Source organism: Rhipicephalus sanguineus, chromosome 1 (genome assembly GCF_013339695.2).
Source record: "Rhipicephalus sanguineus isolate Rsan-2018 chromosome 1, BIME_Rsan_1.4, whole genome shotgun sequence".
NCBI lineage: Eukaryota > Metazoa > Arthropoda > Arachnida > Ixodida > Ixodidae > Rhipicephalus > Rhipicephalus sanguineus.
This window is the reverse complement of record NC_051176.1, coordinates 98,537,372-98,560,536: the sequence shown is the minus strand read 5'-3', so window position 1 is coordinate 98,560,536 and position 23,165 is coordinate 98,537,372. Positions and strand designations below refer to the sequence as shown.

The 23,165-nt window shown below is 45.0% G+C and overlaps 1 protein-coding gene across 3 annotated transcripts in view; it reads left to right on the top strand.

Annotated features, from left to right (window-relative positions):
* LOC119394369 (keratin-associated protein 19-2) overlaps positions 1-17,145 on the top strand; it is a 99,066-nt gene extending 81,921 nt beyond the window's left edge. Inside the window, exons 1-3 of one of the 3 annotated variants that reach the window (XM_037661674.2) lie at positions 14,495-14,721; positions 15,659-16,096; positions 17,005-17,145. In XM_037661674.2, coding sequence (XP_037517602.1) covers positions 14,707-14,721; positions 15,659-16,075 — 432 coding nt within the window. In that variant the 5' untranslated portion in view covers positions 14,495-14,706 and the 3' untranslated portion in view covers positions 16,076-16,096; positions 17,005-17,145. Of the gene's footprint in view, positions 1-14,461; positions 14,722-15,658; positions 16,098-17,004 lie in introns of those variants that run through there. The other 2 variants (XR_005184125.2, XM_049415376.1) reach the window with 2 other exon arrangements.
* Positions 17,146-23,165: the final 6,020 nt, after the last annotated feature.

The window sequence follows — 23,165 nt, the reverse complement described above, 5'->3', positions numbered from 1 at the left end:
TTAAGGTGGGGGAGGGGGGGGGGGGATCGGAGCTTGAAATCTCTACGACGGATACAGCGACATTGGGTGATGTTTTGGGGGGATCACTTTAGGGGACAATTTTAGTTTCACAGGAATTCGCTAAGCGTCACAACAGCCGTCGGCTCCGACAGGTTTGTTTATTACTGAGGGAATTCTTCGCACATTGTCAATCGCGCGCTGTCTACCCCATTTCCGGGGACGCAGTCGGCCATAGACGCCGACGCTTTCATGGTGGCTCAACAATTTATATAAAATTCTAGAATATGTGTTGAACCGAACCGAAGCCAAAACTGTCATCGTTAGTCCTGCCTTGAAATTAAAAAGTGCATCAAGCCACGGACGACAGAAAGACGGAATGGTAAATTTAAGAATGAGCATTGAGGTTCAGAGTTGTTATAATAACACAAAAAACGTCAAGCGAAATATATGGTGCGTATAGGAAGTTGGCGAACACGTCCAAGGTCTCACTTCTACAAATGTTTGTTCGTTTCCTTGACAGGGTACGCATGATGCTTGGTGCCTTATATTCAAGTTCGGGTAGAATAAATGCATTTTGTTTATGTTATATACAGCGATTTGGCAGGTTCCGGTAGAATACAAGGAGTGCGTATTTTGCACAAATTGAAATATTGAAACAGTTAATTGAAGTTAGCACTTCACTTTGATAGTTAATCCCATCGGGGCACACCTCGGCATCGACAAATAGGAGCTGATTTTAGTGGTACTGAAGTAATGTCTGCAGAGCCAATGTGCAAGAACTTATGAAGGGTAGACCTTATGAAGGGTGTGGTTTTTGAGAGTCAGCGCTGTGTGTGTTATCTTCGACAGTCCTTGTCTGTTGTGCTGTTCTTACATTCATGATGTGCAAGAACTAGCACAACCTTAGAGATATCAATCTTGAAAACTAAAGGAAATGTACTTCGTGCTAAGGTCGTCTCAAGCTGTTAGGAAGACATCTCTTGGAGCTTCCTAATTTAGTTATTAAGGCGGTGCACATTGTCGCAGGTGTGAGCACTTGGACATGGGTTTGATTCTCGGCCACATCAACCGCATTTCAACGGGTGCAAAATGCAAAACACTCATGTCGATTGAAATGCACGTTAAAAAAGTCACAGTTTCGCCCCAACAGCGAAGCAATGAATGCGATAGCAATAAATTGGAATGTAACGCGAAGAACGTAAAGCAGCTCGAAATTGCCAGCGCGTCGCTCGAGCCCAAAGGACGCACGAAAAGAACGCACACAGGACGAGCGCGAACTATCGTGCGTCACAGCTCGGCACCTGAAGCGCACTGCTCAAACATAAAGCAGGACGCACGAAACGAACGAACAGGTACACACAGGACGAGCGCGAACTGTCACAGTTGTTACTTATTTCTGTTTGAACAGCGCGCTAAACGCGGCCGCTGCGAAGTGACCTTCGTACGCTCTGTGGCTTCAGCGCGGACATCGCGGGGAAAGCACAAGACATACAACCAATACAACCGCCCGCTACCCCCCCTCCCCCCCCCCCGGCCGCCCCCTTCTTTCCTCGAGATAAGCACACGAAGGCGGCCCGCCCTGTAGGGTGAAGACCAACGGCGTTCGCACGAGCTGGGCGATCATCTTTAAAGCGCGCACATCGCGCCATCTATGTGGCGAAGAAGAATGCATGCTGAAGGAAATGGTATATATAAATAGCTCGCCGTTAGCAGGCTGGAAGACGGTACTGTTCGTGGCGTAACCGTCTAACGCCGCTCGCTGGAAAGCGAGAGGTCGCCCGTTCGATTCCGCGCGTCGGAAAGTTTTTTCTGACTTATTTTTCTTTGTGGCTCTTATATATATATATATATATATATACACATATACATATACGGTGAATGACGGCGGCCGGCGACGGCAAAAATCAGCCGTGACTGTCCATATAATTGCTATCGCAATAAAAGCCCTAGATGGTCAAACCAATACTGAGTTCCTGCTACTACGCACCTGGGACGGGAGGATGACCGCCGGCGTAGCTCAGTGGTAGAGCATCGGACGCGTTATTCGAAGATCGCAGGTTCGGTCCCTGACGGAGGCAAGTTATCTATTCGTCCACTTTACTTCCTTCACATTTATATCCTAATTACTACAAATAATATCCCCTATACTTTCCTTGGCATTATCGTATGTTAGTTCTCATTAATACTGCGTTAACAAAGAAAAACGAGCCCTTAAAAAGTCATCTTTCCTTCACTGATAATGATATTGTGGTTTTAATACATACAACCCTAGATGTAGTTTAGTCAGTCACTATACTTACACATATAGGGTGTGCTGACAACACTTAGATGACGATTTCAAAAACTGCCAATGCCATCCTGCGTAGTTTGACACTGTAACGTTGTTCAGTCACAGAAATAAACTGAGACACGAAATCACTGAAGCCTTTCACATCAAGAGATGCGCAAATAATTGTGTAAGCGAACCTTCGACAGTACTAAAAGGCAAAGAATTCGTCTTTCTGAGTACGTCGTGATCATGTTTTACTTAGTGTTGTAGATTATATTTTTCTGCACGCATTTTGGCCTGACTGTCTGTGCCTTTGTGTTATACTGCACACACGCTGTGAAGCTATACTGTGTGTGTGTGTGTGTGTGTGTGTGTGTGTGTGTGTGTGTGTGTGTGTGTGTGTGTGTGCGCGTGTGCGTGTGCGTGTGTGTGTGTGTGTGTGTGTGTGTGTGCGTGCGTGCGTGCGTGCGTGCGTGCGTGCGCGCGCGCGCGCGCGCGCTTCCGTCTCATCAATAAAACTAAGTTGTGAGTCAGCGCTTGCTTGTCTACTTCCTTTCGTCTTTGTTCTGTGCGCGCTGAAATCATCCCACAATGAAGGCCTACCAACTCTCCCACTTTTCATTACTTTTACTTTTACTTTTACCATACCTACTATACTATACAGGGTGCCTCACGTTACGTAACAACAACCAAGCATTTAAAAAAAAGTGAATAAAGCCAACGAAGTATGGTTTGCCGTGATGTGGCGCTTGTATGGGTGTTCTTATATTGCTCTTAAGTAGTTAAGTGACTAATTTTTTAATTATGCAAAATTTATAATATTCACCTTACGGCCAAGTGCGTTTTATTACGTTGTAAAGGGCATCCCAAAACGACCGATCCAAGTTTTTGTGGCAACGTACATTCTGCGTGGTGATTTGTCGGGCGTTTAAAGAAATACCGCGATAAAACCACGTTACTGTGCTCACGCGCTACAATATTTCAGCACTCTCAACCATGCTTCGATCGAAATATCGGGTTTTCTGAAACTAGAGAAACAAGGAATAACACAAATAAGAAGCAAATGTAAAAAGATCGAGAAAGAGAAAGGGAATACTTACCGTACAAGCAGGTATATGTAAGATGGTCTGGCCTTACATATACCTGCTTGTACGGTAATTATTGCCTTTCTCTTTGTGGCCTTACATATACCTGCCGATTGAGAGCGCATCGGACGTGCTACGAAGGCGATTAAAGCTATGTTGTGAGAACAAACAGATATAAAAGTGATATATGCTGTTTGTGTGTGATCGCTGGAGCCGGCTTATCTCTGTCGGCAGGAAAGCTCAGCTGTTCTTAACTTCAGCGTTGCAGTGCTGCTGGAGATCTCTGAAACAACTGCCGAAATATGCCTAACACGCTTAGTTATTGGAAAAAGAACAAGCAAACTGAAATATATTCCGGAGAGCTACAAAAAACACAACGGGGTGGGGGTGCGGGTTGGGCGGGGGGGGTAGGTAAGGGGTACAGAAAATAATAAATGCGAAAAAGCATACAGTTTGGCAGCATTACTTGCCAGAAAAGAAAGAAACAAAGCTTAAGTCCCGTCGAAATCTATCAAAACAGACAGTTAATAAAATATATGATAAGAATATAAATGCTATAATTGAACGACCGAGGAAAAATTGAGTTCTCACCCGAAATATCCTTTATAGAAATGCGGTTCTTAAAGGCTTGTTTATTTAGCTTTGTTCTGGCCAAGCATGTAGGGCTTATTAAGCAATGCAGTTGGTATTTTAGTATTCAAAAATGTAAGCGCCTCTGAAGGCGGCCTGCAGTGAGGCGATTGTTTTCTCCTCACCGTCAGACGAGGCTGAAGCGAACGGGATTACGTTTCGAGCGAACATTTGCTTCATGCGTGTCACCTCATGGAGCGACGATGAGGCGTTAATGCTCGCGCTACTCATAGGCGGACGCCAAGGACTTGAAGTGGCGCTCTTCGGCGGTTCAAGTCGGTTTTCTTCCGCCTTCTCCAAATGCAGGATAGCCAAACGAATGCACCCATGACTAATCACCCGGCATTTTCATCCTTCTCGCTCTGTGAGTTATACTAGTTGGGCTTCGTCGCCCTGTACAAATTAGCAGCGTCTTCGTAGTAGGCCTAAATGTTCACAACTGGTTATGAATAACAGAATATTTGCCGAAAATGGCGCTCTCATTTTGCGGTGCACAATGTATAGTAACTTAGAAATATAGCATGACCCTAAATAAACAAAATCGACATAACCTACTTTCTCATGTACCATTGCAAATCCTTTAGATCAGGTAGAGTGCACTCAAGATCAAGGGTCTCAAACATTTGGCCCGCGGACCTTTCGCTAGCGGCCCGGACCGCACATGGCCGTTTTCGTACCATATTTTAACGCGATAGCGTTAAAGAGCTCGTATCGCAGAAATACCGCCGTCGGTGTCGGCGCCGGCACCGTTGGTTGTGAGCGACAAATCATCATCTTGTCCGTGACCGAAAAACCGAAAAAGCTGCAAATAAAATAAATAATAAAAATGTTGGGTCCCAGTGAGAATCGAACCCAGGCCGTCTGCGTGGCAAGCAGGTGTTCTACCACACAGCCACGCCTCTGCTTGGAGCTGTACTGAAAGTAACTTTGATGTTTACCAAAAATACGCGTCCTGTTTACAGGTGTCACAGTACGAGATGTAATATGGCAGTAATATTGCGTGGTACAAGCGCACATTGCCATCGGGCGTCACACCACGTCAATATCATAACGACTTGGTGGTTTAAAGACAGCCACCCATTACAAAAGGCACACACATTACTGCGCGTATTCCCTTAAGACCACGTAGTGGGTGCATCGCAGCTTCGAAAAGGGTTCTCGCACATAATTGCTCCTGGTTTAAAGCATGCTACCCATTACATAAGGCACACACCTTATTGCGCGTATTCTGTTAAACACTCGTAGTGTTCGAAGTGCGCACTAGGGGCAGGATATTGCTATCGCGTTCAACTCTTAAAGGCGAAGCTTAAGCGTCCCCCAATTTTTTTCCTCTTAATAAGTATGTTCATGATGTACAGAAACGTGGCTGGTCTCAAGCATTCTATTTGTGAGGTACCCCATGCGGTCTACATGTGTTCAAATATGACCGTGGATCGAAAGCTTTATATTTCAGAATCTGCGTCATTTCAGTAATTCTGGTGATAGTATCAATGTGTTTATCGAATCATGACGTCAAATCCACTCAGAAACAACCCATATATGAGACATGGGAAGACACCTCATTTCAAATGGCGACGTTAACTGCTACTGTGTTAAATGCCCCCCTCCCCCCTCCGTCCGCTCCTATCTTCACTGTTACCCGCCATGGTGGTCTAGTGGTTATTGTGCTCGACTGCTGAACCGAAGGTCGTGGGATGAAATCCCGGCCGCGGGGGCCGTATTTTCGATGGAGACGAAAATGCTTGAGGCCCGTGTGCTTAGATTTAAGTGCACGTTAAAGAACCCCAGGTTTTCAAAATTTCCGGAGCTCTCCACTGCGGCGTCCCTCAGAATCATAATCGTGGTTTTGGGACGTTAAACCCCAACAATTAGATGTTATATTATCATCACTATCCCGGCCTCTGCGGTATACTAAATTTTGTGACTGCGGCCCGCTAGCTCATGTGAACTTGAGACCACTGCTTTAGATGGAGAACGAAACTGTTGGTATATACATTGATATTCAGGCAATCTATTTGATTTGATTAAACACAATATTAGGTAGATTAAGACAAAAACGTGGTACTAAAAGGGCTTCGCTACGCTTGGCTGGAGGCGCCTGAATAAATTCTTAGTTTATATATATCAACGGGTCTCCTTCTAAGCATAAAACAAAAAAACGATAAATAAATAATAGCACGGCTATACAAATTACAACTCATTCACTCGCTTGCGTGAATATTTGAAGTTGTTGACGCGACTTTCAACTAACTCTCGGGCGTGCAGAATCCAGGCACCGTGACGCCCTTTAGGGTGGCCGTAAATTATTTAGCGTCGTCGATAGAGGAAGTTTCTCCCTGCCTCGTACACCCGAGACCGGCACTTCCTCCTATAGGAACGTCAGTGTTTGTGACACCACATCCGTTTAATCGAAGTAATGCCAAGGAAACGGTCGAAGGACAAGACAGGGTTGGAAAGAGCCCTAACCACTGCCTTTGTAACTTCAGCGACGTGTGGCAGCCGTCCAGAGCTGCCACTTAATCTACGTGGTTAAGAGAGAACGTGCGCACTTCCGTGAGGATGCAAAATCCGCAATAAAGTTGTGCGCATCTTGCGTTGCCCGGGTGTCTCATTCGCGTCCTATTGTCTTAATTCTTCAAATAAATCGTGGGGTTTACCGTACGTAAACTGCGATGCGGTTTATGTTACAGTATGAGGGACGTCTTAGTAAAGTGCTTTAGGGTGTGTCCAGATAAGATCGAACACGAGGTCCCGATCACCATTCCCGATTTTGATGAAATGCACTGTAGGTCTAGGCATTACATCCAGAACAATGGTTTCGAAGTTAGTCTCGCGAAAAAAAATTTTGTTCGCCTGAAAAAAGTATACAAATTCTGGCCGAAAAAAAAAATACTTTCCCGCCAATTTCGCGATTTCTGAATTTTGAGCACGCCTAAGGAAAAAACGGTGCACTTCCTAGCAACAATATTTATTGCCCTTAAAGAACAAGTGAAATACAATCTTATGAGTCTATTATTTCTCTTGCTTGTCCAAGAACTTTTGAAGAAAAAAATCACAAATTTGACAAATCGCACAAAATAATGTAGTTCAGGAATTTATTGCTACAAACAAGTAAAAGTGAGGATAATAAAAATCGGTACATATTACCTTTGTTACCTTCGCTCTCTTTCAAAATAATTTTCGTGGTTTTATCGAGCTCCCTTTTGCTCGATAATTTGGCTGAAACGTAAGTTATTTACCAAAAACGCCGAATATTCAAAAAAGTTTTCTCAAAAAGCCCATTTTTATTTTTTTTTAAATCGCTCTGATTGAAGTCAAGTACGTCATCTACTATTCTGCATAAAAAAAAACGTTTCATTATTTTCGTTGCTAACAAGTTATAAGGCGTCAAATGTGACCAAATCAGCGTAGCGGCCTCGGCGTTCGTTATGTGCTGAAACTCGGATATAAGTTGTTAAAAATACTTGTACGTGGCATAATTACAAATCAGCAGCTCCATACCAACAAATGCGCAGTCAGGTGTCATGGTTCGGCAAGCTTTGTCTTGCGATCAGCCGCTTGACAAACCCGCAGCAGCGGCCGCTCGATGCTGCGGGCGCTCACATTACATGAGTGCCGCTTCGACTGCGGATGAGCTCCGCTTGCGCACCAAACTACACTGAGAGGACGAACGAGAGACGGAGTGCATCACTGTGAAAGTTAAAGGCTGTTAAGTGCCAACAAACGTTATAATATGCAACGAAAACTCTGCTGGCATGCTCAAAATTCAGAAATCGCAAAATTGGCGCAAAAGTGTTTTTTGCGGCCAGAATTTATATATTTTTTTCAGGCGAACAAATCTTTTTTTTTGCGAAACTAACTTCGAAACCATTGTTCCGGATGTAATGCCTAGATCTACAGTAAATTTCATCAAAATCGGGAATGGTGATTGGGACCTCGTGTTCGATCTTACCTGGACACACCCTCTAGATAAAGTCTCAGCACTTTCTGTACTTTAACGTGCACCCAGAGTATGCATTCCATCCCCGAGCGCTTTCTTAAAATTCTTCCTTAAGAAAATGCGGCCGCCGCCGCCAAGAATCTAACCCGCGACGTCAGCCTCGGCAGCACAATTTAACAACCTCTTAGTCACCGCCACGTCACTGAGGAAACATCGCTAAAATATTATAAAACATCTGAGGACTAGCGGCTGGTGTAGCGCTTCTAAAATACGTAGGCACACTGCAACAAACAGAGAACGAAACAACGTAGGGCGTGTGACAAATTGCTTGCAAAGGTGAAAAGACTGTGAATTATAGTGATGGACTTGAGTGGGATCGATGTTAAAATTTTAGGTAGGAATTAAAATTTTAAACTGACACGAAAAGTGGCAAGAGAACGATATGCGACGACCACTTGTGCACAGGACTTGGTAACAATAATGCGCGGATAGGTTGAACAAGCAGGAGAAAGTGCCTCGGACAGGCTGGCCGACGTTTCGATGGGAGGACCTATCTTTGTCAAAGGCGCCTTGTCGTCCTTGGCCTGCTAGTTTTAAGCAGCTTAAGGTTAACCTGCTTAAAACTAAAAGGTCGTGGATGACGATGCGTCTTTGACGAAGATCGGTGCTCCTATCGAAACGTCGGCCAGCCTGTCCGAGGCAATTTATCCTGCTCGTTCAACCTATCCGCACATTGTGTTTCCATCTGTCGGCTCCCACCATGGCTTTCGGTAACAATAATGAAGCATTTTGAATATGCTCTACATGCAGTCAGCTGTGATTTCATGCTGCCGTTTCCATACTGTTTAAAATTGCATTATTTAGATTATGTAGACGTTCGCGCATCACTGTAAACGTATTATGCGACAATGCAAAAGTAAACGCTTACAAACCTGCGCGACAATGAGTGAAAATGCAGAACAGTGCTTTGTGAGCCGCGACGTCCCTCATCGCGTGGAGCCGCACATCAGTGCGTTTCAGTGCGCTCGAGTTTCCGATTGAGGACCCCGAGTCTTGTGGTATCAGTGAGACACACTAAATCCGATCCACCAATTGTGGTGTAATGTGACGCCGCAGTTTCTTGCCGCTAGGCCGGGCAGTTGACGTCTGCTTCCTACAAACGATGGCATTTGATTGCTACTTCACTCACTTATCATTGTTTACAATAAGTTTGATGCGATAGACTTAACCTTCGTTTAGCGCGGTGGTACTACGTCGCGTGGCTGCTTACCCGAACGGCACGGGTTCGATCCCGGACGCGATGGAGGCGAAATTCTCGAGGCCCGTGTATTGTGCGATATGAGTGCACGTTAAACAACCCTAGGGAGTCGAAATTGTCCATAGCCCTCCACCACGGTGTTTTTCATATCCCGAGTCGCTTTGGAGCGCAAAACCCCATAAACGAACCAACCAACCTAACCTTCGCAGCAGATGCAATATTACGTTAAATGTTGCATGGCTTTTGCTGCGTTACCGCGTGTGATTGCACACTGTGAACGGCAAGTTTTAGGGGCCGCTAAAACAAAATTGTGAACCATAAGAACTGGTTGTCACTCGCCTTTTACAGCAGAGCTACTATGCTCGAGGTTTGCCGTGTGAGATAGAAAATTATCATCATCATGAACCAGCACGTGCTCTCTCCTAATCGTCTTGATCTTCGTGCTCTTCCTGTTCGCTCCCAGAACAAGTGCGCTGATTTCTCCTGCGCGCGATGCACTAACGTGATGGGCGAGAGAACGAGTACAGAGAGATATATAGAAAGAGACAGAAAGAAAGCGAAAGAGAGGAATTCATGGCGAAAAAAAAGATTTCTTGGTGAGGCAAGATTCGAACCCCCCTGCCCACGATCCGAAGGCGAACGTCGTAACAACTCGGCTATCCAGGCACACTAGCAGAGAATAGCATAGCTTTGTACAGTATAGTATAGTAAAGTATAGTATAGTATAGTATAGTATAGTATAGTATAGTATAGTATAGTATAGCATAATATAGTAAGGGGGTGAGAAAGGGAAGTTAGGGGGAAGAGCACAGATGTGAGGATGAGGCGGAGAGAAAGGAGGAGGGGACAACGAGTACAGAAAGAGAGAAAGAAAAATAGAGAGAAAGACAGGGAAGAAAGAGAGGAAAAGATAAAAAGAGAAAGAAAGAAATAGGCAGATAGAGAAACAAACAAACACAAAAAAAGAAAAAAAAAAGAGAGCAAGCATAGCCATGTATAGTACAGTAAATCAAGGGCTGGGAGAGGTGAGAGGGTAAAAGCCTAGCCAAGCCAGGACCAGCTAGGTGCCCACTAGCTCCGCTGTGACCCAGCCTTGCGCGATTTAATGCAAGCTGTGTTATTTTAATAAAGCCCTCGGCCAGTTTACATGCAACAGAGGAATACAGTATGTTGTATAAGTTTTCACTGAGTACATGCTGATAAAACTTTCATAAAGATAGTAAGGAGGTATATATAAAAATAAATTCTCAGTGTAATCATGACAATCTTACTTGTATCACCCCCTCCCATGAGAAAAATAGAGCTTGGATCGAAGAAACACTTGAATGACAATTATAATGTGGCTGTTTTTCTTTCACTTTTTTTCTGACTCAGCTGAAATGTTACATGTAACAAACGATGTTTTTAAATTATTTTTTTCTTTTTGCCTGCATTCGGAAATGAAGTCACAGGCTATACTATATCCAGACTATATTGTCTTTGTGTGTGTGTGTGTGTGTGTGTGTGTGTGTGTGTGTGTGTGTGTGTGTGTGTGTGTGTGTGTGTGTGTGTGTGTGTGTGTGTGTGTGTTTGTGTGTGTGCGTGTGTGTGTGTGTGTGTGTGTGTGTGTGTGTGTGTAATTCCAAAATACAGTTCCAATGAAAGTGGTTCAAAAGAACCAGAAAGTTCTTCCTGGGATTTCCATGGTGAGTGCTGGCTGATATGCGAGGTGTATATCACAGTTTCTGACTTCTATTCCGCGCGCTTCAAGCTTTTCCATCGGCATTGTTAGCTCGTTGTTGCGGTTTTAAATAATTGTGGGATATAACAGAGAGTTACAATTAGTGACAGAATACATCGTGTCCCATTTTCAACTAGGAACACATCCACCCGAGGCCGCCAGTTTCGTGTTATGTGTCATGCTCAACGTATTCAGTAACAATGCAATGTTATAAGGCTAACTGATTATATTTATTTTAAAGGCACACGACATCATTTGACGAGGTTCTTGCAAAAAAGTTGAGCATGTTGTGCCATTCCTCAAGGCAGAGAGGTTTTTCAAGCGAACTTGTATTGACTGACCTGTGTAGCTGGTGGTGTTCCAAAAATACCCTCCTCACCCACAGTTGGAGCGCGCACCAATAAATAAAACAAAATAAATTTTCTTTCCGTAGCTGACCTTCAAACCCGAGTCCCCGACGTCCCAAAGCCTTGAACGCTAGGCCACGCGCCCATGCTTGCCCAATGTGAACTGAACTGAAGCATACGAACGCGTTCTACCGAAGATGCAAAAAAAAAAAAAAACTATTGGGATGTAGTACACTTGCTGTGGGCGCTTCATTGCAATATTTCGTGTTCACGGACTAAAAGCGAACAGCTGGACAACGCGTAAAGGTCGACATCAGGAATTGCACATTTTAGGGAAATTGCGACTTGGAGAAAATTGAATTCCTAAACCGCGTTTTTATGATCGCGTGATGGTTCTTTCTTTGGGCCGTTCTAAAGGCTGGCGAACGCTGGAAAGAATATGCGCCAATTCTGCCCGAAAACAGTGTTGCAGGGATTTATAAAGAAAGAAAGTAGGAAAGAAAGAAAAAAGAAAGAAAAAGAAAGAAAGAAAGAAAGAAAGAAAAAGAAAGAAAAGCAGTACGTCGGGCACGCCCACGCCAAGCTTGACTTTTTTTCTCGTGATTTTTTTTTCTAAATAATTTTTTTAAGGATTCATTGGTTCTACCTGGATTTGTGGCGTCGGTCACTCCTCTTTCCTTTTCTCAGTTTTTGTGGATTACCACAACAAATGAGAAAAGAGCACAGGGGCGGACATTCACATAGCCCATGATGCTCTCCATTGTGCAGCTATACCGCTGTCAAGAACGGACGCCGCAACAAGGCTTCGTTCCCATGCACGTGAACTGACACTGGCAGAGTAGAACTCGACGGAATTTACCAACGCCCGTCTTCACAACTTGGACCCGAATCTACAGCTCCGTCTTCCGTCGGGAATAACTAGAGCTGAGAAGACGCTCCTGTGCCGCCTGTGGCTCGGGGTGGCCTTCACGAAGGCCCACTCATTTCGAATTGGAATGACCAGCAGCCCGACATGTGATAACTGTAGCTGTGAGGAGACAATCGCCGATCTTCCCTGTGAGTGTTCTCGCTTCAGTGCACCGAGAAAAGAACTGGCAAAAGTGTTAGACAGACTAGACAATCGCCCATTGTCGGAGGAAAAGCTCTTAGGGCACTGGCCGAAACCGTCCTCGGCACGGCAAGCTTTGAGAGCGTTGTTGCGCTTTTTGCGCACAACTATAGTCTCAGAGACAGACTTTAAGCAGTGTCGTTTGTCGTATTATTGTTCTTCTTTTCTTCTTTTTTTGTAACATCTCTTTTCTATCATCTTTCACTCCGCCTTCCCCTTTCCCCAGCACAGGGTAGCCAGCCAGTCTGAGAACTGGTTAACCTCCCTGTCCTTGCGTTTTTTTTTTCTTTTCCTCCTCCTCCCAAAGTGTCAGTACTACAATAAAAGTGTTCAAGCAACAAGGAGGCTATTATTTTTTCATTTTTTTTATCCACACGTTCCTCCTCATCATAAGATAAACGGGTGGTCCGACTACACTAGCAAATAGGGAATATACACTTTTTTGATCGGGACAGCTTTCCTGAAAAAAAAAAAGATTTCTGAACATTTTACACAGACTGTATATGCATATTTATCTATGATGCTTGCATATGTGAGCAAATAGCCCCATTCATTTATGGATCATGACGGTAGGCATTTTTGTTAAATCACGCGTCACACATCGAACAATAACCAAGAAAGACAAAAACCTTGGATATCGCTTAATCATAACGAGCACAGAGAAAATATGCTTTTGCGAAACTTGCCTTGCTTAATACGTATACACACACACAAACACACAAACACACACACACACGTATATATATATATATATATATATATATATATATATATATATATATATATATATATATATATATATATATATAATCAATATGCAATTTCCGCCTCAAGTAAACAGGTCCTACTTACACAAACCCATACAATTATATATAGGTCTGAGACATGATGCTTTACGCGCACGTAGAACTAATACTGTTGCGACCGTCTGCTGCTCTTTCTGGTGACATTAGTTTTTATCTCGGGTTCATCATTTATCTCTGCATTGGATCAGGCATAGGCGAAAGCGATAATGCACGTTGCCATTATGTGAGCGGAAATATCATTTCATGAAAAATTATATCATAATTTGTGCGCCCAATGTGCCAACTCAAGCATTTAGTGGTCAATGATATTTAATTACCGAAGTGTTTTACGCACAAGCATCTACACATTACGCATCGAGAAGTCAGCCGAAGATGGAATAAAGATGAAGCACGCTTCGAGGAAAGTCCGAGACTCCAGCACGAGTTAGCACAAGTGGCTCAGGCGGCAACGCTTACGTTTGTTATTCGTTTCAAACTGCTGGAACTTCGGTCTGCGGTCTGTAATTGGCCTAACACGCATAGCAGAAGCGTTCCTGAGTTCTCGGTTATTCGGTTGAAAGACCACACGTGTTTGAAGATCACTCACATCTCCGTCTCTCATGCTCACAATGCTGCTCTCTTCGAAGCTCCATTTTTCACAGACTCTTGTACGTAAATTCCCGGCCTCGACATTTTTCTTAGAAAGGGTGCACGCTTAGAGGCAGTCGGTATAGACGCAACTTCTACTCCACGCCCATTCTACTTATTCCCAGAGACCCACGCGTCTTTCTCTGTATACATCCCTTATCAATGTTCTCTATTGTTTTATTTTTCATTCTCTCCCCTTCGATCAGCGCGCTACCTCATCGAGCTACGGCCACGCACCATCGACCAAGCGAAAACAGAGGCAACAACGTCGCGCACGCGTGTTGCCGGCAAGCCGAACCGGACGAGGAATTCGATAGCAAAGAACAAAAAATGCAAGCACACACACACGCGCGAGCAACACTCCCCGCAGCATCGACTACGCCTCCTCTCGGTCGGTCGCCCTCCCCCTGCACGTTCTCTGTTACCACTCGCCCATGTCCGGTCATGATCGTCACCGGTTTTCTCCGCTGCCGGTGGAGACGAGGTCGGGCTACGCGCTTTGTCTTGCCTGCGCTTCCTTTGGCACGTTCCTGGCAAGGAGCGCCGCAGCCGGGCCTCAAGCTAAGCAGGGCCTGCGCTCTGCCCTTCCCCTGCCATCTCGCAACCCTTCACTGCGTTCCGGTGGATGTGTCCTCAGGCCGGCGCAAGAGAATCACCGAGTCCCGCGGCAGAACCACCACGGCGGCCAAGGCAGGTGGACCGGCCGGAGATGAGGGCGAGGGTGTTGACCGGATGAAAGGGAAGCTGATCGAAACGTACACAAATAAAACGTCGTCACTGGCTCTCATGTGGGAAAGACCCAGCGAATGGGTCAACGTTTGGGGGGCTATAAAAGTTGCCCCTGAGTATTGCGGAGAGTCAACCTTGGTCAAAGCGCCCAAAGAGAACCAGTCGTGTACTGTTCCCTCCTGAAAAGATGTCTCGCAAGCTGGTGAGTTACGCCCGGCCCCGACCTTTTATACGAGCAGTTCATTCGCCCGAGTGACGCTATGCAAATTTGCAGAAAGCGAAGAGAATCGCGTACGCTTATGTCCAGATTCACGAGCTTTCTGTTCCCCAAAGCCTTTTGTCTATCGCTTTATGGTTTTTTGAAGAAATTCTGTTTTGTGAAGTACTGCTTATCGGGGGCTTTGCCTGAGTTGCGCGTACACGTGGCTCGACAATACGTGAAAATTGGTGCTGGTGTAGCTGTTTTACGTGAAATTTGTTCCATTTGTGCCAACTGAAGTAGCGTCTTAGATGCCGGTTCTATTGGGGTGTTCATAAGGGCAGATTTTGACAGAAAAGACACATTTTATAACCGAAATTTCCGAATGGTAACTGGTCAAAGTGGTAAAATTGTAAGAAATCGAAAAGCACACTTGACCATACTACGAAGAAAAAAACAGAGAAGAAATGAATTTTCTAGTGAACATCAATGCGCATAGATGCAACCATGTTTGCAATTTCTTCATGCTTCTCAGTTTCTACATAGAACTGGCGAGATGTTGTTGTGCATCCTGGTGATTTAGGAGCACTGCATGATAATGGTTAGCGAAGAACTTGGCTTTGCGACACGACTAAGCTTTTATATTGTGACTAATGCACAGTGCGGCGTTTAATAAAAGCGCCATCCGGTAAACATTCGGAACTTAAAAGTCGTCGGGGACAGCTGAAATGATTTCATTTTGTTAGCCCGCCAGCCTCACTCCTTCCATCCTACCAGCATTCAACATATACTGCCAACGCACTTAAGATCTGTCTTATGTCTGTAGCCCATTTGAAACAAACTACAAGTGACCTTCGTTAGCTATTTCTGGAATGTTATGCCAATGATCACGCGATCTATGTTCTTTACAAATATTCTCTGTTTCTTCCCTGCAAACTAGTTTGTGCTAGCCGTCCTTGCGGCTGTTGCCGCTCTGGCACATGCTGAAGACAAGCCGGTCACCGAAAAGAAGCCGGAAGCAGAACCGACACCCGCCACTACGGAGGAGAAGAAGGAGGGCGTCGATAGTCGTATTGGTTTCGGCACCGGATTTGGCCACGTAGCAGGTGGCAATGGCTATGGATTCAACCGCGGCGTGTCTGGCTTCAACCAGGGTAGCGGAGGATTCGGCAGTGCAAACGCCTTCAACAACGTGCAGGGCTTCAGGAACCGCGATGGCTACCGCACCAACCACGGATTCGACCAAACCACCTACAACCGCTACGGCGCTGGCTATGGAGGTTTTAACAATGGCTTCAACCGTGGTGCTGGCGGCTTCTACAACCAATACGGAGGGCACGGTGGATTCTTAGGCTGAAAGAAGAGGAACGTCACACCAGTAAGTTGGGGTCGTTGCTGATGAAGCAGACTGCGTTACAGACGAATTTTTAATGCCCCCTCTCATCGATATTGCAACGCCGAGAAAAATGCGGAAAAAAAAAGAAATCTGGGAGACGTCGACAGCAATCGTAGCCCTTTATAATTAATCCCTCTTCCATTTGTTCATAAAGTATATTCGTGGCGTTTCCGTAATCTACCAAACAGACGAATTCAGCACGCATCTCCCGGGTGATGTTATTTCTTTAAAGAGGTTGGCCAGAATTGTGTTTCAGTTTAAGTATTGCTTCAGGTGAATTCCTTGCGAATGTAGTTGAGTAAAGTCATTTGAGACGCCTTCATCCAGAGGCTACTAAATGTGCGGAAATATTCTCCTGAACAATGTAAAAGAGATTGAAATTGTGTAGGACAACCGCTTCTTTCCCCTTACTTTTTTCAGATGTTCTCGCACATGCCTAAATTTTATTATCCGTATATAGTACGATAGTAATGCCACTCACTGCCATTTTCTAAAATTAAGGTGTTACTAAATTAAAAGGCAGTATCAGTCACTCCTTATTTCTGCTGCTTAATATAATTTTCACTAAGGTAGCCCGACATTAGGAAATAAGAAAAGGGGCACAAAGCGACTCAGTGCTATTATAATGATAGTGAAACAGGACATTTAATTGGATCTGTCTTGGCTCGGGATCACTGCAGACAATTTCCGTGCAAATATGCATTTAAATGCGTTCACATACACTGCCGTAGTACTTTTTTTTCTTTATGAACGTACAAAGCATGAAAAGACGAAGGAATTCACGTCTTTGCATCAAACTTAAGTGCCGAGGCTATAACACTTAGCCGGATACATTGTACGGCAGATATTTTTGTCGATCAATGACATGCAATTATTGTCTCTTCTTACAGGCTACAAGCGGAACTGCCAAATCAAAGTTTAATCCGAGGACGGAGCCTGGCGAAATTATTTCAAGTCACCAACATCGAAGCCCATTCAACGAGAACGTGACGCTCACACCACTCCAACATGCACTGCTTTCTGTGTAGAAACAGCACAGTGTATTAAACATATTATTTATTTTTCAAATAAGATTTTTCTTGGGTCAATTTTTCATTTGGAGGAGCATGCATGATGATTTAGGTAAGGATATGAAATCGTCGGAAGAAGGGAAGGTCCGTGGAGCCCACGTCACTTGTTTGGTGAAATCTCATCACATGAGGCTTCCGTCCTTCCCTAAACTTATGTCTTGTTTGAATTTCTACCGGCGAGGAGAAGAAGCTGCATAACAATCTCTAAAAGAGTTAACGGCTAAATCATTCAATGTTGTGTTGACCTTAAACGTACCGTAAAAAAAGAAAATATTGCGTGTGACATGTCCGTGGCGCTGAAACAAGTGAAATACTTCGCCAGTTTTTCATGGCATGAAAGTTTACTCTTTTTGAAGCTATACTCGGAACGTCTGTAAAAGAAACGGGAAAAAACCTAACATGTTGCTTGTGCGTTGTGTCGTCTTCGCTAAATTTTAGATTATCTACGAATGCGACGATAACGACTTGTCCATGGTTTACGGCCGATTCAGTAAAACGCGCTCAAGTCACTCTATGCATTGATAGCGTGCCGGACTCTGACGGCAACGGAAGTGAATCATTGCACCTCTCTTTCGTGGCGCACGAAAGATATCTACGCTTTTCCTCGGGCGACACTTCCTCAACAATATATTTACGCTTTGAAGGAGGTACGTTGCAAGTATGTGTGAAAGAGCTAGCAAGGATGCCATTTAGTAATATGAGCGCTCTGAGGAAGCGCACTATTTTGTGCTTCAAAATTTGTTTTCGTGGTATTTCAGTTTCATCGCTTTTTTCGCGGTGTTTCCTGAAACATGCCTAATTGTAATGAATAAATGTGTACTACAGTGAAACCTTGGTGATACGAATCTCACGGGACCACCAAAAATATTCGTATCATCCGAATTTCGTATCACCAGAAAGCATAGAAAATTAGCATGCCAAAATGGCGTACATTTTCATGTATTGTTTTTCTGGGCTGCATCAACGTCAGGAAGAAGCCTGAATGATTGTCAGCTAAGTTTCTAGATGTCGGCAATCGTACCAGCACTCGTAAATATACGGCCCGTACGCGCGTATTTATTTAATGAACAAGGTACGTTGTGACCCGCGACAGCAGGAGCCCCTTCAAAATTTTAGTATGCTTTTTTTTGCATGACACCGGAGCTATGCAGCGAAAGTAACCTAAGAATCACTTTGACGCGATGGATCAAGGCCCCAAAATCACAGAACCACGGTCCTGTGTATGATTTTGTGATCGCGGAGGTGTTGGGGATGTTTTTTGGAAGATTTACGGTCGTGCCCGCACAAGTACGACCTCAACGTCTTGCATGTTGATGTTGTGAGGCCTGATTCCTTCGCTAAGTCCGTCCTCGCCTTTTTTTGGTCCTCGTCCACCTTTCATAGGATGTCTCATGCACGAGGCAGGCACGTGTAAACGCAGTACAGCGACAGCAGCCCGCGTCGACGCGTTAGAAAAGAAAAAGCATGGCGCTAATGTCCTCTGTAATCTAAACGCGAAGGCACACGAAGGCACTTAAGAGCCTCAAAGGTTCGCGCACACAATCTCGGAGGCCGTGACGCGTCTCGGAAAGTTTATTCTGACCGTAAGAGAAGTGTTTTTCTTAAACCGTGATTCTGAAGATTTGGACGTGCGGCGCGCATGCCCATGCTTGCGTTCCCGCACTCGCACGTGCTTGGCGCGTCTTCCGCGATAGCGCGGACAGCACCTCTTCGTACCTGGGCGGTAGCGCACGTTCGTATCAAACGTCGCTGGGTGAAAATCGGTTCGCAACAACCGTACTCCATTACGTTGCAGGCCAATGGGCCTTGGCCGGGACCAACGAAAAATTCGTATCAACCCGAAATTCGTATGAGCTGTGATCGTATCACCGAGGTTTCACTGTAATTTAAAGCGTGATCGAAATTCGAAGTTAACCACAGTTATGGGGCTAAGAATCCGGATTCCTTACACTCCATTTGACAACACAGCTAATTGTTTCGCAAGGCAACACAACGAAACCGGGGAAACTTTACATACCGTAAATATATCATGAGTTAAATATTTAAAACAGCGCCTGACAGAACTTTCGAAGTTGCGCAGCGCATCTAGTAGGGCTTGGTTATTCATCGCATGGGAAGGAAGGGGGTGGCAATCTAACGAAGGTCAAGCGAGGCAGGAAGACAGACACAGCGCTGTAGCTTCAACAATACGTTTTTGTCGAAAGTTCGACCCAGTGTGCGTGCGCGCGTGTTTGTGTGCGTGCGTGCGTGCGTGTGTGTTTGTGTGTGTGTGTGTTTACGTGCACGCCTACTTCTTCTCTGCGTTCTCCTTTCCATCTTTCTTCCCCCTAGTGTAGGGTAGCAAACCAGATGTTTCTGTTCCGGTTAACCTCCTTGCCTTTCCCTTTTGTATCTCTCGCTCTTTCGGTAACACTATATAAAGGCGAGATGCGCGTGCCCTCCTCTATTTGTGCAGAAAGAAAAACGCATAAAATAGAAGTGGTTGCGCACCAAATAAAGAATCGGCTGTAATGAACCACAATGACCTAAGTTTGCTGAGTTTTCCACATAATCAAACCAGCCGACCACACACGGTTGAACCAAAGAGGCTGCCATCTGCGTAAAATGTGGCTCCAACCACTTCCAGCCTGCCCCTTGAGTTCGTTGCCACAGATTTGATCTGAGCACCTATTTGCAGAACTTCAATTATGTGAGAGCACCATACGAATCGCTGCCCTTGTCGGCAGATGCCGCTGTTCATACGGTCAGTGTTGTCCCGACGATAACAAGCTATGGCAGACGCTGTCATAGCGAGGGCAGTGGAAGTTTCGGTAAACGCGCAGAAGTAGAAATAAACATCATAACCTGCGAGACGCTCTTATACGTCGATTCCTTGCGTAAATTTTGAATAAGCGCCCCGTCTTATCCACATCTGTTTCGCATATGCGGCCATATCTGAACATGTCAAACCTGACGCATATGAGAAGATATATGAAGGTGCATGGCAATTCAGATATTCCCAATCACTTATGCAGCGTCATATATGGCAATGAGGCGCATTTCGTTATTATATGTACATATATGACTCCTAATACGATTTATAAGGTTTCAGATCTTGTACTATAGAGGCACCCTGTGGACGTCGCTCAAAGATGAGGACGAGAATTTTAATGATATCCCTCTAGACGATTTGCAGTAAATAGACACCTTTACTAAATCTACCGCCCTCTAACATTACCCTTATCTCTTCATTATTTTTCTCTCTCGATATCAAAACCAACACTCTTAAAAAAAATGGAGTGACCCTCTCTCCTTTAAGGGAGAAACGGCGATGTCCCCAATGTTCGTCTTCAAATGGAGAAACCGTTCCTCCCTTTTCAATGGAGAAACCGTCAAAATCAAGATGGCTGACCCCAAGCCAGTGAAGCGAGCAATAGATTTAGGCCTAGCGAGCGCATCGATTCTCGACTGATAAAGAGTATGTGGCACTGGCAGTCACAAAAAACGGTCCCGCTGAGCTTAATATCGAACGCTATGACAATAAAATCAAGCAGACAAACCTGTAGTGATGAAAACCTCGCGAAACGGAACGACCGAACTCGTACGTTTCGCTCGGCCAGCGAGACGGCGTTCACTTTAAAAGAGACGGATACTGCAAAGGGGCTCTCACCCGGAGACTGTACGTTACGCTTGCTGTCTTTATTTGTCGAAGCGTCACACGGTGTAGCGACGTTATCCACGCGTTTGTGCCTCCAAAATGTACATTCTGTCGCATCAAAACAATCCCGGCGCAGCAGAGCATAGTTTCGATAGATAGATGTTCAACTTCATATAAGTAGGTGGAGCTATGAGAGCGCCTCGGCCGCGAAGTAGGTGGTAGCTGGCGCCATCTAGAGGGATTAAACAATACTAAAAAAAAGTTTCTGACTGAGGCGGCGTACGTCGATACTGCACACGGGATTTCGGGGAGGTGGGCCCATTCATGGATTACTCAAGGACACCGGAAAGTTGATACGCACATGTTCACTAGGCAGACACAGTACGCACATTCAATTCAATACATACACAATTCATTCGCATGTATAAAACCTACAACACAAACAATTCACTACAGACGCATACGTACAGACGTTTACACATACCCCTCTAAGAAGCGCTGGCCCTTATATAGTCACTGAATTACCGTGGACCATAGTGGCACAAAGATGCGTCATTTTTCTTCAACTCTTTACGATTTCATGGCTGCGTCACAATATACGGCGACATTATTAAATGTTAGCTATGGCTTAGCCAAGCGCACCAGTTAATCTAAAGCCGCATGATAATGAACAATATAATTACAGTGAGTTGATTAGTTAGTGCGAAAACGACCATATTGTGAACCGTTCATACCATTCCGGCGACATTTTGAAGTAGCGCCATCTTCCGACAGCGGCCACAGATGAAATTTCTCTTCTTATTTCTTTATTTTCAATAGTTACTGTGTGAGGGCGCAACATCGGCAACATAGTTCAGATTCCGTCGCCTTCGTCGCGTCGACTTCGTTGAGTGGTTTGGCGTTAACATCTGTTCACATTCTGTTCATGCGTTGACCACAAGTATGACGATGGGCCATGGATTCTTTCAACTGCTAGCCCTTCAGTGACAATGCTTCTGATGCGGTACGGCCGTCTCATTTGTGTATACGTACGTTACAACGCGGGTCGTGCGAAGAAACAAGACAAGATGGCCTCGCACCGGACGGTGGTCTTTCGAGAGCGATGTCAGTGGCTCTTGGCGTCGCGGCAGCTCGATTACTTGAGTAGAGAAACTGGCGCTACACCGCGCGAATTATGGAAAAGAACGCTACCCACACTACGTGTTCTGTAATATTTCAGTACGCTGTACCTACATGCTGCTCTGCTACTGTTACGTCACGGTATTCGCCTGGCGTGTGAAATTGTGGTCATTGTGCGACAACTGTGTAGTTGTTGTGGCGGTGGTTTGTCTTGCGTTAGATTTGGAATACTCTTTTCACAAAGGTGAGTGAGAGTGTTAGCGATTACCCACTGTGCACAGCTGTCATTAGAAGCGCATTTTGTGTTGAGTTTCGCACGCCAAAGCAAAATCCTGAGAACGAGAGATACATACTGCACGCGTGCATAAGTCGGTCCTAATTCTCAGTGATGGCATGCGTATTCCAAAACGCATGGGATTGAGAATTTTGGCTTAATTGACAGAAGTCATTGACTTATTTTTCAGATATGTGCAATTATGATGCAGGTTAACGTTAAAATGCAGCCACGGCGGCCACATTTCAATGGGGGCGAAAGGCAAAGAACACCCATGTGCTTATGTTCGGGTGCACGTTAAAGAACCCCAGTTGATCGAAATTAATCCGTAGTCCCACACTACGGCGTGCCTCATAATCATACGGTGGTTTCGACACGTCAAACTCCAGCGATTATATGTTATCGTACTTTCACGCATGCACTGTCCAGTGGTATCACGTTTGCTAAAATGTTGTAAAAATTAACCTTCATGCTTCTTTATATTGCTTGTTGCATTGATAAGTGCTATAAGTGCTGTGTAAAACTAAAAACGCGTGCTCTAGCCAAGTATGTTAACGCCGAAAAAAGTTGAATTATTGGTGTACCGTCGAAGGTGTTCATTAAAACAAGACTGTTTTGTGAAGCGGGACTTACTGTATTTATGACAAGCAGATCGTGCGCAAGCGTATACAAACAACACGAGACACACGGAAGCAACGTTACTAGAACAAACTCAGTTTCAAAGCTCCGTATCTCCGCCAGCGGAGGAGGGTGGTCCGAACGGCGGTCGCGAGAACTAGCGGCGCTGCAGTTCCGTCTTGCGCCACTATCGGCGCGTCGTCTGCTGCCACGGCATAACGCTGCGGTCCGCCGCGCAGTTGCTCGCGGCAACTGCGCGGCAACTTTCTTATTGTACTAGTTAGGTGGATACTTAGGTGGATATGCATAAGGGCGTCTGTATGCATTGGCCCG